At 40.3% G+C, this 18974-nt stretch overlaps 1 protein-coding gene across 1 annotated transcript in view; it reads right to left on the reverse strand.

The window, feature by feature from the left end:
* Positions 1-18974, reverse strand: part of arhgef39 (Rho guanine nucleotide exchange factor (GEF) 39) — a 54494-nt gene that overhangs the window by 12075 nt on the left and 23445 nt on the right. The window contains exons 6-8 of the mRNA XM_066669146.1: positions 12636-12706; positions 6712-6840; positions 1684-1913 (exon numbers count right to left, since the gene is read on the reverse strand). Of these exons, the coding sequence (XP_066525243.1) occupies positions 1684-1913; positions 6712-6840; positions 12636-12706 (430 nt within the window). The remainder of the gene's footprint in view (positions 1-1683; positions 1914-6711; positions 6841-12635; positions 12707-18974) is intronic.

The following is an 18974-nucleotide window of genomic DNA, read 5'->3' on the forward strand; positions in this document are numbered from 1 at the left end:
CCTCACTCCTGGGTGCCTCATGTTGAAGACAACCGTGGCTCATTCTCACTTAAAGGAACAGGCGTTGAAAATTTGTTCAGACGTGGGAGAAAGGTGCGATGTTGTTTGACACTTGTGATATTTTGCATGTCACAAATGTATCCTTAAGATGCCAGGAAACTCTGTAATTTTTGGGCAATTACATATAATGTGCCCTTTAATAGTAGTTGTCTGGAATGTAAATACACAAATGTGTGTATTTGTTAAAACACTACTGTATATACATTTATTCAAACTGTAGTCGATTTCTATTAGTCCATTCATGACTATTTTTCAAATAGCAGAAAAAATTGCACCAATAATGAAAGATAGTATCCATAAATGTTATACATATTGATCATGAAAAATAACTCCAAGTGTCATTGTTGCAAAGCACATTAGCACCCCCTTGTGGAGCAGTCTCTAAATGTATACAAGAATTAGCTCCCCGTGTTGCAATACTGAGTGAATATACATAAGAGTGGAGGAGTGTCTTCACGTGTGATTGAGTGAATTACAAGGTAGTCAGACATGATAATCTTTGTCTAAAATTATAAAAAGGAACCAAACAATAAGAACCCATACAGTTAAATAACAAATCAAGATTAGTAAATATTAGCCTGCACCACAAGGAAAAGTGGTGAATAATCAGTTGTGATAAGTTTACAAAATATTATAATTCAAAAGGGAGAGGAGAACACAAGAAAAACCCATCCCTGTATGAATATTGATAGGCGGGAATGTTGACTAAACATAGCTGCAAAAGCTGTTTTGGTCGTGAGTGTGATGGTGTGCATCACATTCGGCTGAATGTTTCATGACAGCACAGAGATCGTTTAGATGTAATTTGTCACTCAGCAGCAACAGAGGCCTGGAAACAGATCAAGCAGTGAAGAGGCACATTAAAGCTTGAACCCTATGTGGCACCAGGGCAATTAGCGAGAGCAGAAAAATGATACATGGTGCATTTTCTCTAACTTGGGGAGAATCCTTCAGTAATCTTTTAACACTAAGTGTAATGACCAGCTGAGAATTGAGAATTGAGAATTTGAAGCTAGGCCCTATTTATATGAGCCTTATGAGTCTTGTGCCCTGTTCTTAGCAGCATATAACAATTACTGGATAACTGTGCTCTTATCAGATGTACAATTTAGGATATATTTTTATCTGATGAAACTATTGTATTGGTAATACCTTGAACAATAATGTATAACGTCTTTATTTTTATGTGTGTGTAATCCTCTAATTATGTACCAGCACAAACATGTTTGTGGTGTACCCATGTTTTAATTGACCACTAGTTAGTATTCATACTTAAAATGTACTTCTTCCAAATACAGGTGATGCTCCACTGATATGATAATATGGAGAACAGATCCTCTGTTGTTGCTAGGCTGTGCTCAGAACTGCCTTAATTGCACTACGTAACTTTTGTGGTAAACCACCTCCAACCCTTCATTCCAGGAATGTGCTGTTAAAATTAACAACACTCTGCAGCTGTAGAGGGAGCCCAGGAGCAAAAATACCAAATCTTACCTAGTGTCCCAATAAGTCCACTTTTGTTGTTTAAATAAATTATGAACCTGCTTTTAAATGCTTTACGTTGTCAACAACCAATTGACTGTTAATCACTTTTACTAATTTCAAGAATGGTTTTTCACTCACACTGATGAGGCCTCCCTGGCTTTTGGTGTGGCCGAAGACTTTGTCAGCAGTACACTCTCTAAGGGGGAAGATTCGCTGGCAGTAGAGCTTGTCGGCATTGGTCGGATGCATGGGGCTGTATGGCTTAGCCTGGACCAAGATGTCGGAGAAGAGGAAAAACATCTTTGGTTTGGTCTCCTTTCCTTTAGGAGGTACTGTTTTCAGCCAGCCTTCACGAATATACCACCGACCTGAGGAAAAGGGAGAGGAGATTAGTTTTATTTTATTTTATTATTTTATTACACACAAACAAAAAAGATAATGTCCAGCAATAATCTGATTTCTGCTTTGCAAAAGCCAATAATATAATAAAGACGTGACATAAACTTCCTTTTTGCAGCGTTTTTGTAATGGATCCATTTAACCTGCAAAAACAATATTAGACAGTGCTGCCCTTCTCACGGAATTCTCTATTGATGCTGAGATAGAACATTTTTTTTATTATTTTTTTAAATGTAGTGTGTCCCCTTATGCTAAAGACAGAGACATGTGATACTAAATTAATTTTCAGATACTGAATGGTAAAGAGAACTTTGAAAAATGCTTTGCAGATCGCTCTCCACGCCTGTTATGTCCATGCACTGAGAAATCAGATTCCTCAGTTGAATTCCAGTGCTCTTAAACAGATCCCTTAACCTGATTTCTAGGCCCTACTCCGATCTCATAAATCTCAGTACCATTTACACGATCACTTGAATAATCGAAACCCTGATTAAGAATGAATAATTACATGAATGTTAACACACTCATTTTGATCTTCAGCGTCATGGTTTTCTATGGAGAAACTGTGAGTGAACAAGCTGAACATATATTTGTCCATATTTGCTGCACCTTAATGCAGCTGAGTCACCCTTTTTGGCTTTACCTTGAAACAGTGAAAAGTCTTCTTTTAATAACGTTTACATCCAAAACATAGTTCCAGATGTACAAAATGACAGGCGTTCATGAAGCCAAAAAAGAAAATACTACCGGCACTAGTACTGTGACTGGCAGGTATATGATGGCTACTAAATTAGATGCTGACATTTGGAAAGATAAGATGAATTTTCAGCCTTGCCACCGATTCCTTAATTGCCCCGGTGCACCTTGTGATTGCTGCTCCAGCGCCAGCCATAGCACAGGGTTCAAAATGGACACTCTGAGCAAAAGACAAGCTTTCTATGATTAGCAGTGGGGCTGAGCAAGGGTCAAATTGCTTTTAAAATGCCACGGGTTTAATATGTAACAATGAGGACATGGCACGCGATACTCCCAGGTGGCACGTGCAGATTGGGTTTGATGGCTCTTGTAAATTGGTTAAATCCATTTAAACTGGGCAAACTCTACTTGCTCCACAATAAATGGTCATTTGGTTTAAGCCTTAAAAGTCAGTTACTGGCAAAAATAAATGCACGGCTACAGAAAAATTCTTATGAATTCGTGGATTTTACGTTTTCAAGAAACTGTATCTGTGCTTATAGGTAGCACATATCTTACTATAGGAATTTGGTGTGTATATATATATATATATATCCATATTTTTGTCATTTCTTTGCATGAATCAAGGACACTAATGGCACGGTCCCACTGGATGGTACCTACTCCATTTGACTTCCCCCCCAATAAAGAAAATTTGAAAATACCTGTAAGTGGGGGGTACTCCTTTTTAAGTTACTGCTCATGGTCCCAAGTAAATTATGGACTGTGTAACCTTGCTGGTGCTGGTTGGTTAGAGAAACTTGTCAGTCATGACAAAATGCAGACACCAAGCACAAAAATCTCTACACTACAGTAAATATCACATTTGTTTTTGTCCGACTCTTTATCTGACAACGTCTGGTAAAATTATGCCACGGTCTTTTGAAGAGGTACAAACTTTCCTTGGATTGGTGGCCGACACTGAACCTTGTTCAGTCTAAAAAACACCCCCTGCCCCCCTTCTGTTTTAACTGTATCAGTGAGAGAGTTCTGAGAAAAGATCCTACAGAGTAAGTTTGGAGTGCAACCCTCCACCAGGACACCTGGTTATACTACAAACTGCATCTAGGCTAATGTCCCTCTCCTCTCCTAACATTACTGCAGTGAATCCAACCAGCCAGTCAGTTTTAAAGAAGTCTGTAGGACCCCGCATGAGTCAAACTCCAGGACTAAGTTAGGTGACACCTGATGTTGTGAATAATAAAAGTATAAGCATGCAGAGGTGTCTTCCTTTTTCCATAAACACTAAAGCACATGGACTAAATAAAGCAAATACACTCTCCTGTCATTCATGCTTTTTCTGTACCCCCCATCACCCTTTTTCAACCATGCTTTGGACTGACACGTTCAAGGAGGCTCTGTCTGCTCCATCAAGAGGTACGTGGTTCAAAGAGTAGGAACTTGGAGCTCCCCTCTCCGTGTCGTATGCTTTCAACTCCCCTGTCAAAGAGCACCTCTGCCCAGCTACAAAGGGCCCAGCAGTTTTCTGGGTGCTAAAGGTTGCACTACAAAGGCGCCAGGGTGCTCCTGATGTGACCAGGCCAAAGACCAGGAGACACATGAAAGCCTGTCTCTCTATGAGGGGGACTGGATGACACCGAGCATGATCATTGTTAATTTGAAGAGGGGGACTTTGTTTGATAGGTTATACTTTCATGTCAGGAATCTACAAAGCCTTCAGCGGAAAAGCTTTTCAAAGCCCTCCAGCCCGCTCTTAAGTTGCACTGAAATTCTTCCCTGCTAAAACATACACCCAAAATTACGAAGTGCATTAGACTTATGGGGAAAGCAAGATTGTCCTGAGATACACTCGTCCAAAGTTGTTGGACACCCCTGGATAAATGACCTGCTTGGTTAATTTTCTAACTTAAATTAAGCTAATACACCCACTACAATGAACTGATCATTTCAGCAACATTTAATACCCAATTTCTGTTTAACATATAAAATATTTTATATATATATATATTGCACCTTGTTCCTTGGTTGCAAAATGTTCCTCTTGGTGCTGACCACAGCCCCTCAACAGACAATTCCTTGGTCGTCTCCATCAAGACAAAAGCAAGTATTGTCACTGAAGATGATACATGTTTTCAGGCTTTTTTTTGTTTGTTTGTTTGTTTTTTGTTGTTGTTTAAACATGGTCTTACTTGTTTTACCATTCAGTGGGTGTGTGTAATGAATGTTAAATAAATTAACATTAAGAATATCAGCTAACCTAGCTGCCAAACCGAGTGCAACTTTGAAAGTTTGGGAGCACTTCTGCTATCATTGAGTCAATGTGCAACATTTGTGCCAGAAATGTCACTATGAAATGGGGAAATGCGAATTTAAGATTTCATCTAGCTACCGTTCATCTATCAAAGCCCACCTGCCTCCACCAGCACAAAGTCATGGAGCAGCTTCAAAAGGAACAGTTCGGCCTGATTCCAGGTGATAGTTAGGAATGTAGCACTAGAATCCGGATTAAGTAATTTAGTAATCTGATGGTGTAATATCAAATATCGCAGTGTTGAATTGTAAACAATTACACAGCACTTATAAAAAACTTATAATTTATATTACATACGTTACTTGACTTCAAAGAAACCTGCCCAGGAAACTTGCTATACTTACAACATAAACATGCCTTGTTCTTCCATTACTTGACACGTGTTAATTTTGTGAAACATGTGGATGCTGCTTGAGTGGGTGAAGTCTAAGAACAACATCATATTTAGTGTTTTAACAAATAAATCAAGTTTGTTTTGTCAATTCATTGCAATCCACTTAATTTTTACCATTAAAAACGATTTTGCACCAATGCAATCAACTCAGAATTCCATATTTTCCTTTTAAAACAAATATATTAACACCGCAAGCAATTATAAACAATGCACTGCAAAAATAAATGACTCGTTGCACCACTGAATACATGGTAATCATCTCAGATCTGTCGCTCTCTCTGTTTTTATGTAGAGAGGACTGAGGTGAGCCAGGGCATGTGGACAGCAGTGGTGGCGGCAGAGGCCCCACTCAGGAGTCCCAGGAAACAGACAGACTGTCTGGCGTATCGATGTCCCATTGATTCAAGCTTTGCGTCTAAGAATCACTCTCGCCCTTATCTCCATGCTCGCCACTTAATATTGTTGAGCGGCTCCGATGCCTCTCAGCAAGCATCAGTCTCTCTTAGCCACTTCAGAACGAATGATGGGGAAGGTGCACACACTGGGGTAGGTTCGGCTGTCTGAAGAAAGAAGAAAGAGCAGGAAAAGAGGTAGAGAGAGAGGAAAAGAAAATACACACTGGACGAGGGCATGAAGCTCAGTGGAAATCCATGGGCCCTGAAAATCCTGCATAACAGGGAGGGCCCTTTTTTATTTTATCCCCCCCCCCCCACTTCCTACATCCAGCTCAGCGTGAAATGGGACCATTGCTCGTTGGGTATTCATCGCCAGCCTCGAACCACCTTTGTGCACGCACACGTACACATACCCGCTCACACATACACACTCCCTTCTTTCTCCCAGCTTGCTTTTCATCTGCCGGTCCACGAGATGAGGAGATGCGCTAATTGGTCCTGGGGGAGATTGGCAGGCCAAGGCATTCACGACAAGGCCCTCTCTCTCACTCTCTCTTTCCCTTTCTCCCTCTTTCTCTAGCTGTCTCTCTTTTGTTACACATGGGCATTCTCCCCTGGGACAAACAACAGAGAAGAAAGGACCTCCACTCCACAAGTAGGGAAGGAGAAGAAAGATGGAGGGAACTGACGGAGGGCACGCTCCGCCTCTCCAATTAGTGCCGAGAGTTGGTCGATACTTTGGTTTAATTCTCTCGTCTCTGACGGAGATTATGCCACGCAAAGACAAACTTGCCTTGCGTCACCTTTATTGATTATGGTGAAACGGACATGCTTGAAGCAGTGGTATGTTCCAACTTACCTTATTTACTTCCCCCCTCTCTGAGAGAGAGAGAGAGAGAGAGAGAGAGAGAGAGAGAGAGAGAGAGAGAGAGAGAGACAGATGAAAGGAATAGCAGATCACAGGCTCTAACCTGGAGCCAGCAGCCTGGTCTTTCGGCCCTTGAGCAGTTTCTGGACCCTGCGCAGCTGCAGGTGGTTCTCATGGCTGCGGGCGTTGTCCTGGACATGCTGGACGACCTCAGAGATGGCCCTCACTGCCCCTGCAGCAGCACGACACACAGAGGGGAAGACAGCAAATGAGCAGCATAAACGACCTGCAAACACAAGGAACTTGGAGACAAACACACACAAATCATCAACTGTTTCTATGCAGATTCAGTGAGATTACTGGAGAAAAGAATAATGAATCTTTATATACTGGAACAATTATGCAGTTTTTGTCATTTTAGCTCTGTATTTCCACACACAACATTTGCAGCTGAAACAATGACAAAGTCTGACACACTACTACGCAAAAGTCAGACATCATCGTTCATTTAAATCATTTCCAGTCAAACTTGTCATTAAAGTTATTCATCTTTGAGGGGATACATTAAAAGAAGTTCAGAATAAGACCCACTTGCATATGGAAGTACAATAAAAAGTAGACTTTTCAAAAATGATTAATAGATACAGAGAAAATTGAAATCCTAACAACTATCCCCATACTTGACGACTTTGTCTTTCAGAGATGAGAAAAGGCTCATCTCATGCTTCAGAACCAAAAAAAGAATCAGTTGTAATCACACAGTGGAAGAATGGACAGAAGACATTTCAGTTTAACAAAAGCTCAACAATATGAGGATGGATAGGTGTCAAGAAGCAGCAAAAAAGGTACATTTGTAAACAAATTTAAAGGTGGAGTTAGTAAAACAATGGCTGCCCCAATATGTAAATGGGGAAATGGCAGTGTATTCCTGAATGTGTTTAGGATTGCTGCAATGGCAAGGAGAATACAGACACCGTCTGATCTTTGGAGGTGAGAAAATCCACCCCTGTGAATGAAACCGAAAGTCTTCCAAATAAATGAAATCAATAATAAAGACAAAGAATATCCCAAATGTTAATATTATATTTAGTTGTTTAGTCTGTGTAAATGTCACGCTTTTTACCTGACACAGAAAAATGAATGACTTTTACTTAAAGGTCATTTAGTAACAGATATTTTCTCCGCAGTCCTAAGAAAAGTAACTGGACTACTGAATGTTCAGATGATTATTTGCTAGCGAAGTGTCACCACATCATTAATTCGCAATAGATATTTAAAAAAATGGTCATTCTGATTTTGCACTGCTTCTTACATCAACTGAAGGGATTCTAGAATTGTTCCATCTCTCTGTCTCTGGTCACAGGGCTGAACAAGTATAGCAAAGAGATCTGAGAAATAATTGCACTTATTTAATATAGAAAAAAAACAAGAGTCGAGAAGAAGACAAACAAGTGAAAATGGCTAAAAACCAGAGCTTATGCTTCTCACACCTGGGCTCTTGTCTTCAACTAAGCTGTGGCTCATTCTTATTTAGTACAGAAGGGAGAGAAAAAGCAGCTAAAACTAGACATTCGGAAGAGGGCTGTTTAGACAGGGGAAGACTGGCGCTGTGTTGTTTGATCATTGTAAGATTATGGACATTTATTAAGACCCCAGGAACTGTGCCATCTTGTGGAGAAAGGGTATCCTAATATAAAGGGTGCCCCTATTATGGGCACACATTAAACTGTGCAAATGTGCAAAATGTTTTAGCCTCCTTAGAGAAGGATTACCAACAACAGAGGACTGGGTGGGGGTTATTTATCCCATAGGGCTTTGGTCAATGAAGTAGAAGAGTTAAAAGTTAAAGTGGCATTTGTGATATGGGACTAGTCATTCCGCAACAATACCTGACCTTACTATTGTTCTAATGACCAAGAACAATGAAAACGTGTTCCTACATCTATTCTAAAGTCTCCTAATGGGAACAGAAGTCATTGCTGCAGCAAGAGAGTGACAAAATTATTAAAATCCTTCATTCCAGAAGAAAATGCTGGAGAAGTTGAAGGTAAACCTGTATAAATGTGATGGCGAGAGGAAAGTGGGGAGAAATGCTCATGATCTAAAGCATTTTATGATAGTTACTATCTGGGGAATGTACAGCTGGAAGTGGAGCTGACTCACTTGTCATAACTGCCAAGGGCAACCGCAGGATGAATTCTGGAGTGTCTCAGATCCAACCAAATTCCTCAAAATTCATCGGACTTTGCTTCACTTTACAGCAGCCAAGGACCTTGAAGACACTACCGAAGCAACTGTGAGGAATTTCAGGGCCGAAATGTACTATGGTCATATCCAGTGGAATCAATTGCTTCAACAGAGCAGCATCATCGCTGAGTTAAAAGCCATCAAAACAACCAAAAAACTGAAAATGATTGCACTGCACATGGCTGACCATCAGCATGGAAGTCGTCCAGCATCTGTCTTGGGTTTACTGTGTTAAAGCGCTTATTGATTGTAGAGAATTCTCCAATGATTCTCCCAACATGATAGTTACGTTTGAAATTATTTGTTCGACTACTTCTGGCCTCTTTAACTGGGAAGTCCATGCAAAATTGTTCTCCTAATAAAGATGCAAAAGTCACAATATGAATTTAAAGTGCAAAATGTTTGGCTAAAGAGTTTCCATACATTTCAGGAGAGTTGTTTTCTGCAGGGATGTTTTCTTCGACACCTTGAAAGTATAGTCTCAATAGTTAAAGTTGACTGCATATTATGATGTCACAATCGAAGTAATCTTAATCACATCCAGCAATGTTGAGGTTTGGGGTGCTGACCCCAACTGCTCAAGTTGCTTGGTTGGCCTCTCTATTTAGGTTCTCCTCCATGTGGCTTCCATATGGTGAACTGGATGGGGCTGGATCACATGACTAAATGTCAGTGGTGTGGTTTTAAAGGGACAGTACATGAACACAGTGGAAGGTATTAACAGAATTTTAAAAATAAATAAATACAATCAATATAGGCATAGAAACTTTGAATATCCATTTGGATAAATTTTACATTAATTGCCCAGCACTAGTCTGACTTTCATTCCTGTAGTGTACAGCAGGGCTGCATAAAACTAAAACATCAGTTTAACATCACAACCATTACAAACACAGGTTCAACCTTTACTCAGGAGTAAATATCAGGATTTTTATTTATTTATTTTATATATGCTTACTTTAAAAGCAAAACTCACACTGTTCTTATTTTCCATGACTTATCTACAAGAGAAATATGTCTGATAAAATATACGCACTGTTAATTTAAGAGGTCTTCGATATACAGATTTTGTTGCGAGTGAGTGACATGCAGTCGTACTGTACATCACAGGCCTGTATGCATTTTGTGGACTGTATAACTGCATAACCCTTGCAGGTTTGTTTTAGGGACCCATCACCATGTTTGATTTTGCCATCAACCCCCTAGAGACAGATGACCCAGAGAGTGTGAATTAACGCATTCAGACTTTGCTGATTGAGTTGGATCTGCCGCAGTGGGGTGTATGTATATGTCTGCGTCTCCCTTAATTAGGCAGAGTGCACACACCCGGTTTCAGCGTATTATTCTACTTTATTTAAAAAATAAAAAATAAAAAAAACACCTATGGGCAAGACCAGGATTGCTTTGCTAATTCACATTCACAGCTAAGTCTTATCACAGCAAAAAATAAAACACTCAGATGGAGGAACCTCCCTTTGTTTTGTCATTTTCCTGAAACAATATCTGAGTTCTGTTGTTTTAAGCATGATTTACAAATTCCACTTACTTTTAAAGGGGACGTATTATGTAAACAACTTTTCCTGTACATTTAAACATTAATTTGGAGCATCCTCATCTGAATGTCATGTCTCCAATCAGAACTGTACCTGCGTTTATGAGAGTGCAGAGTCCTGAGCTTTTGAATAATTAAATAAATAAATAAATAAATAAATAAATAGGCAGGCAATAATGTTTTTTGAAAAAATTATAAATAAATAATTAATAAAAAATTGTAAAGATACAAACAAAGTTCTTCTGTACGATTACTATTTTACACTAGTACTTTATATATTAGGTTGATCTTAATTAGACCACCAGCTGTGGCTGTTATATGGTCTCAGTATGGTACATGGAGCTATTAATTAGCTTGCGCAAAGTATGTTGTGCATAAATACCAAACTATTGTGAAACCAAACAAATATGCAGAGGCCAAGAGTTTCTGTGCTCCAGGTTTCTGAAGCAGCATGTAAGCCAATTGGCCAATTACTGTGCACTGAGCACATTCAATTGTACAGACAATAACACAGTTGAAAACAGCAACAAACAGATGGATACGGATTTTAAACTCCACTCTTTGGCCCCGCTCATAGAGACAGTCACGGCTCCAAATACAGTGCTTGGGGCGGTTTTCTCCATAATAAAATAATCACAGCCTAATTGGGTCACTTATCTTCAGAGGAAGTACACCAGAAACCAAAGACGCCGTATGTTTTGCGGCCTTCGGAACATCTCCTCGGCCCCCTGCGCTTTTAAGAAAACCCGCTCTGTAATTGTGTTTCAACAGAGCCGTGCTTGATGCATTAATAATACAAACCGTCTCATTTCACATTCCACAGACACTTTCTCCCAATCTTTTTTTTTCTTCTTCAAATTATCCATTGAGTTTGCTTAAATAGAACTCTGTCGTAGGAGCCTGAGTATTAAATTTTTTTTTTAATTAACCTTTGACAGTGCTGGAATGGTCAGGGGCAGGGGAGGAAGTGGGGGAGATGTAAGCTTGAATGGTCGTTGGCTGAGAGGCATGCAGAACTAGGTACTGAGCTGAACATATAAGATGGACGGGGAGTGTGAAGTGTTGCTATTACCACAATTAAAGCCACAACATTCCACATGGAACATTGAGAGAGAGAGACAGAGATAGGGAGAGAGAGAGGGAGAGGAGGTGGGGGTGGTTAGGGAAAGAGAGAGAGAAATTATGAAACCTCCACAACAAGGAGAACTGCAAAACAACAAAGCCGACTGCGATTCTCAGTGCTAGTTTGCTTAATCAGATACAGCGTGATTTGTCTGGGGTTGTTTTTAAATAATTCCCTTTACAATACGCCTAGGCTGGGTGCGGAAACTTAAGAAAGGCGAGGGAGCTGAGCTGAGGGGGGGGGGGGGGGGGAAGAAAAAAAAAACACCTCTAATGAGAAGAGGAAGAGCTGGTGGAGGGGCAAATTTGGATACGTACCTTCATCTTAGAATCAGGGGCTGTTTTAATTTGTAAGCAAAAGCAGCACGCAACCAATGAGATTTTAATTGATACACATAAATAATTCCTTGTGTACACTGCCGCTTAAGTTGGATTTGCTGTTTATTTGACGATAGAAATTAGTCATTATCGGGGCTTCTGTTGATGTTGGAGATGTTATTTATTTATATTTCGCACGCTTGATATCCTCTGATCTGGTCCCAATTAATTATGTCAAAATCCACACAGGGAATTTAGACTCACGTTAAGCTTTGCCGTACTTTCATCCTCAGCGAGCGGAGCAGCGCTTGTGACAATAATCACAAATGAACGATGAAAGGAAAGCCCAAAGTTGCTCTGTTTGTCACCCTAACAAAGACAAGGGAAGCTCTTTTCCATTGCCAGCTCAAAAAAAAAAAAACTTCTTCAGAGGCAGATTTGTTTTGCCACAACACGCACCACTCCTGGCACCGTTTCTTTCCTCCAGTGGGCCAAGGTATCCTTGCTTAGCGGCGCAAAAGCACCCTGAAATCACACAAACACTGAGTGATCTTTTGAGGTTTCTATAAAACTGACAAACAAGAATGGAAGGCAAATTTGACATGCATAACAAGTGTGGCTTTAGGTGACGACGATTCTGCGGCTTGATACAGATCTCGACAATAAATAGATGATGAAGAAATTAAAAAAATAAATCTAGGCTGGCTGAACCCATCAACATTTTTGTCACCAAGCTCTAACAGGATAAAGGAGTGTTTGTTGAGCTGAGAGACGGCGGAAGCTCTTACTTGAAAGCTGTTGGAACTCTGGGTTGTCTGGACTGGTGTTCTCTGTCAAGTCCCTCAAGAAATGCTTGTACCTGTGGGGGGGGGGGGGGGAAATAAAAGTCCACAAATAAACAAGCTAAAACAATGGCTTAATGTAGTGGATGTCTAAAAATACACCCTTAAAAAGTAAAGAGAACAACTGAGGCAGTAAAGTCGAGGTGAAGAGGTTGGACAGGCGCCATCAGCACAAGATGAGATTGTTCACACTAAGAGATTGCAAGGTCAAAAACATTTTTTTGTGTAAAGAAGAATAAAAAGAAATCTATTAATTTTAAGCTCGCTTGTCAATATTCAGCACAGAGGCACTGCTTCACTCATCTACAGAACTCTTTTATGCCACTGTATGGCTACAGTTGACAGGAAGAAAAACAGCTGGAAAGAAATAAGGCAAAAGAAAGTGAGAGAGAGTGCGCAAGAGGAAGAGAATGTATTTCCTGTCGTCCACTGCACATAAACAAGTGAATGAATTTGATGGGGTCGAGCTCCACATGTTCAGGAAAAATTAAATATTGATTATTGTGTTATTGCCTCCCTGTCCAAAGGAAAAAGGGTTATTAATGGCAGGCCAAATCAAGGGCCCCATTAAGGAAATGACCCCCATCGTGAGGTGAGGCCAAATTGAGAGGGAGAGAAATTTGGGGGCTATTCATTTCACTGTTTCTGAGGAGCAGATAAAGACAGAGTGAGCCTTAATACTGGAGATTACAGCTCACTTAAATAGAACTCCAACATCAGAAGACATCAAAGGCCTCCTTCAATTGAGATGGCACTTAGAAAAGTTAGGCGCTGTGGCAATGTCAGCACTGACTGTTTGATTCTCCATGGGCTTTGGCACTTTGATTTTCAAGAGATTTCAACTTAACAGAAATGGGTCTTCAGCGATGCAGATTGTTTAGTGTATCCTTCTGTAGAAAGTTTGCAGATGCAGAAGTCAGCTAGAATAAAACCACTCAAACAATTAACCCAATTGTGAGATTATAAAACCAATAACACGTTAAGGATGGTATCGGTGAATAATGTACCTGCTAAAATGTAACTGCAGTCTAACCTCAGGAGTGCTTCTCTTTCTGCTTAATCCCCCGGGGCTCAAAAGTTGAGCTTAAATACTGTGTTTCTGCGAAAGGTGTGCAATGTTGCAAAGCAGGGCCTTTTCTAATTGGAGGAGGGTGATGAGAGAGGAATAACATCGCACTCTGCTCCCTGCAGCCATGTCGGAATAATGTAAACAACGGTGGCAGCCATCACGACGCTGTGTCACACGTTAAACCATGACAAGCACAGGGAGGGGTGGGATGAAGGGGAGGAAGGGAGTAGCACACTTTAAACTCCGCTTCTGAAGTTTTAGGAGAGTAGTTTCTGAGCAGTTTTAAGATACTGAGACTTCAAGGCGAGAGAGAGAGAGAGAGAAATTCTACATTAAGCCCTTTAAGATTCCCCCCCCTCTCTAGCTCTCTCTGGGCTAGGAGCCGAGTTGATACAGCCTTAGTGTGCAGAGTTTCCTGCTAAACCGAAAGGTGAGTGTGTATTTATTCACAACAGTGACTGGAGAATGTCAGTGCAAAGCTTTCCACTTGAAAAGCCAGAGGAGCCAAATCCCACATTGTGCACACACATTTACTGAGGTATTAATTCATGATTATGCACTCTGTACATTTGCTTCCCACAGACAGATTTGCTGAACCTCACCTGAATTCCCGAGCACCTTGACTAGAATGTACAACACAGCTATTTAAAAAAGTGGGGAAAACACAAAGAGTAAAACAACTCACAACCAGATAAATCTACCACAACCAGAGAAACCACAGCTGCAGAGAAATCTAGCATTAGAAGTTCTAAACATAGGCTTCTTTTCCACTGCAGAGCCAGAGGCCATTCCGTATCATTCCACACCACTTCAGACCCGTTAGCCCACTTGCAGTGGGCTATCTTTTTACATTCCGAAATCAGGAGCAGGAAATACACAACATCTCACAACGCTAAATCATTTTTTTTTTTTTTTTTGTTATTTACTTTGTGTGCAAAGCAGCAAAGACTACACACTTGATGGGTCTACAAGGGTTCTTTGTTGAAGGACAGGGTTATATACAGAATCCTGAACACTTGAAGAAACTTTTGCATGATTAAATAGATACTGCTATAGCACCTTTTAGAAAATTATTGTATATGACATCAAAACAGTTCTTCTATTGTTTGATGTCAAGCTTGTATTAATAGAGGAACCGTTTTTGGTGCTATTTTGAACCCTCTCCAAAAATGCTATATGGAGCCATATGTAGCACATTCTCCATTAATCTAAAGGCCATTTAAAGAACCTTTAATCATGCAACAGGTTCTTCAAGTGTTCAGGGTTCTGTATAGAATCCTGTCCTTCAATAAAAACCCTTGTAGACCCATTAAGTGTGTAGTCTGTGCTGCTTTGCACACAAAGTAAATAACAAAAAAATAAATAAAATCTTAGTTCTCCATTTATTTAGCGTGGTGAGATCTATGTAAGACCATTTCCTTTATTAAAGAACCCTTGTAGAACCATCAATTTTATGTGTGGCCAACAGGAGGACTCGTTTGGTCAAGCTACACTCTCAGGGGGGGAAAAAGGTACAGGTACCCGAAAGAGAGGTGAATATTTGCAAACTTTCATTATAGATTTTTGTAAAATAAAAGCATAAATTAAGTCCTGTAGATGAAATGGAGCATATGAAATCAACAACTTATAAATCCACAATTATAATAGAATGAGTTACAATAATGTTCCCCAATTAAATATACAGATTATGTCGCCTAGAGGGTACCACCACAGTGACAGTTTTTCTAACAGCTACTGACATGTTATTTATTTTTTAAATAAGGAGAGATTGTACTTTTTTAACTCACCTGTTAAAAAAAATAAATCACATTACATAACTTCTTGTTTGAGCAGGAAAACAGCTTAAAGACACAAAAAGCTTACCCTCCATGCTTAGTGAAAGAGAGGCCAAAGACTACCATACATTCTGGCAGCTGGAATAGGAAGTGACCGTCCACAAGCCATAAATGTTTTCTGGTAAAACCTTTTGGGCTAGATGGACCTCTACACTCAGAATGCAGGGAAATAAAAGTACTGATTTAACATGGCATAAACAAAAATTTGAGGGGAAAAAAGAAAACCAATTGAGAATGACTAAATTCTAGAGCTTTTGCTGCTCACTCCTAGGTTCTCACAATGAACTAAGCTGTGGCTCATTGTCATTTAAAGGAACAGCCACTGAAATTCTTCGTTCTGAACAGTGCTGTATAAACAGTGGAAGAATGGTACTGGGGTGTTTGGAACAAAGCATTTCACAGATGTTTTTTTTATTAAGAACTGAAGAGAATTGTGTTCTGTGTCAACTTGTGGAAGAGTGGTATACTACATCTCCTTTAAGTGCAGTCCCCTTTAACAATATTAAGGTTTTTTTAATCCACCCCAACTTTCAATGGCAGTTGAATGTTACCCAGAATTCACACAGACATGTCAATGTCATTTAACAAACACCATGTAGTGTTTTTGCCATAAAACTACAGAGTCAAAATCAGAGTGACCTGTAATAGAGAGATGAGTCTCTGTCATTGCTACTCCAGGATCAGCACTGCAGAAACAGCACTATAATTTTGGAGGAGGATAGGAAACCACCCTATTGGCATTTTTTTCTTCTGTCTTGAGCTTGTTGTTAGCTCCCTTACTTTAGTGCACCTTATATACTGAGTACATCACAAGCAAAGTACAATTAACCATCTTTTACACAGTGTACATGAATAGCTATAGCCTTTGTAAATTCAGTGGTAATTCAGGCACATCTACCAAAGTACATCCGCCTCAGTGTGGACAAAAAGAGTGGAGCGTGAAGAATCCATGTATTTTCTAAGCACACACATAAAAGTTAATAGACCTTTGAAGTGTGACCTGGGGTGCACCAAATAAAGAGTGATAGGAATTTACGGCCTAGACGAAGCTTGTCCTTTCCTCGTATTGCTGAAAAGCCAATATGGGACCTGACACACAGTGACAGTGAGCTGTGGTCCACTGGAGAGAAGGACATGAGGTCACCCACCAGGAGAAGACCTTTGCTGCCATCTGAAAAGTAGTTTTGCTAAGCGGTCACTCTCTTAATCTATCCATTCAGGAGGGCGCTGTGACCTTGGAGTGCATTGACAACTGACATTGATTTCCACTGCGAGAGTCTCTCTGTCGTTCTCTCCCTCTCTTTTTCTCCTCTCTCTCTCCCGCCATCAGATGGAGACAGGAACAGACCTCCTCCATTTGCAGTCTGAGATGGCCTCAGCAGACACACAGGTGCCAAGACGACTTTTAAAGAGACACGCAAAAATGCCATCTCCTTCTAACCGTGGCATTAGACATGCGGTGGAAAGAGTGATCCTGTCTGGTAAGTTGACAAGCATAAGCTTGAGAAAAGTAGACCTACTTTTGTGTATGTCATTGGAAGGCTGCTCTTAGCTCTCCGAGCTAACTTTGAGTCATGGAACGTTCTTCATGCCATGATCCCTTTACAGTAGATTATTATGCTGACAGAACACAGAACAAAGCCTTATGCAGGCCTACAAACAGCCTAAATGAACCTTAACAGAACAGGCAAGTATTTCTGAATGTGAAGGAATAGGCGGGTGAAGGGGGTGAAGAGGGGGGGAAATGCTGTATTACTCATTAGGAATCAAAGGAAAACCAAACAAGACCCAATTAAGCCTTCGTCTATTAAGAGGCACTTAAAAAAGAGAAATAATCTCACTTCTTTTTCTTCTTGTCTCATGTTGTAGTAACAAACACATTACAGGCATTATCAGCCACGAATGCCCTTATTAGGGTTTGGTGGGGTTGGGGGGTGGCAGAGGAAATCTAATTAAAGAAGCAGCGTAACAAAAAAGGGAACGGCCTAATGAGCATTATTAAAGCACATTCCAAATAATGTAGATGGAACTTGCTCGTTTAGCCACCCTGTCCCACTCATTAGCACCAAAGCAAAGAGAAGATAACGAGACAATAACATAATCTGAGCCATATTTATAACAGTTCAGATATTCTAATGAAGAGGCACGCTGTGTTAGAAAGCATGGCTGGCCTAGTTACCACCACAGACGCCCCGCCACACTAATGCCTTTGTAATATGCAGATGAAATGAGCTTCATGTTTTTATTCCCCCTCATCTTCTCCTACCCCACCACTCCCCCTCCACCCGCCTGCCCCCAGCAGACGTGGGTCATTCTGTACTTACACACACGTCAATGCAGAAGAAGAGAGAGGAAATATCTGTCTAATTATTTTCCTTTAAATACGTGCATTAAGGATTAAAATTCCTAATTAAGAGACAACAGAAACTGTCAGGCTCCTGCATGGGTTATTGAGCACGGCATAGGCGGTTGCATAATTACTCCGTTTTAATAGCTTCATGAGTATGAGCAATACACTTTGAGGCAGTGAAAGACAGCGCGAGCCTTGCGACTGCACTTGCCCAACTACAGCAATTAAACCGGAATCGGAAAGGAAAACAGAATGTGCATTGTCCAACTTAAAACGGACAGTTTGTACATTATTTGGGATGGGAAATACATGACCTAGTTCTTGCTTCTCTGCATTCAGTATAGATGACCACTGTAAACTACCCTCCCACCCCACACACACAAAAAAAAATATATAACAATTTGTAACAGAAATATTTTAAACAATCAAGATTTTTTCATGCAAATGTTAATTGGTGACAACTGGGAATTAAAAAAAAATTTGTTTGGATTACTGGAGCTATTCTCTTGGCTACAAATCCTAAGGAGTATTTGAACCTCTTCAAAAGACCATGACGTTATTTATGAGCTGCCATTGTGAGACAGGTAAAAACAAATATGACTGCTGCTATAAACTGGAGATTTTACAGATAGTTACTTTGTGATGAAGGTCTGCATTTCATCATAACTGACAAGTCTCTTTGGCCAATCAGTGCTCTGCAAGGTTTATATGTCATGTTTAGTCCATAATTCTGCTGACTTGGAATCGGACATGAGCAAGAACTAAAAAAACTACTAGTTCCAGGAACCAGGAAACAGATTTGGCAACTGGAAAAGCAAAAATACAGGAAATCCAATCACAGCAGAGTAGGTTTCATGCAGTAGAAATGCACCATTAGAGAGCACAATTGGACTTGTTCTCTGAATGGGTAAGATGTCCCTTTTCCTCCTCTCAATACTAGCCAGCACTAGTGTCTATAAGATGGAATAGCAGGTCTGGACAAATAGAACTGTTCTCCAAGTATGCACTAGTGGCATTGTGTCAACAGCAGT

This window comes from Hoplias malabaricus, chromosome 4, assembly GCF_029633855.1.
Source record: "Hoplias malabaricus isolate fHopMal1 chromosome 4, fHopMal1.hap1, whole genome shotgun sequence".
Lineage (NCBI taxonomy): Eukaryota > Metazoa > Chordata > Actinopteri > Characiformes > Erythrinidae > Hoplias > Hoplias malabaricus.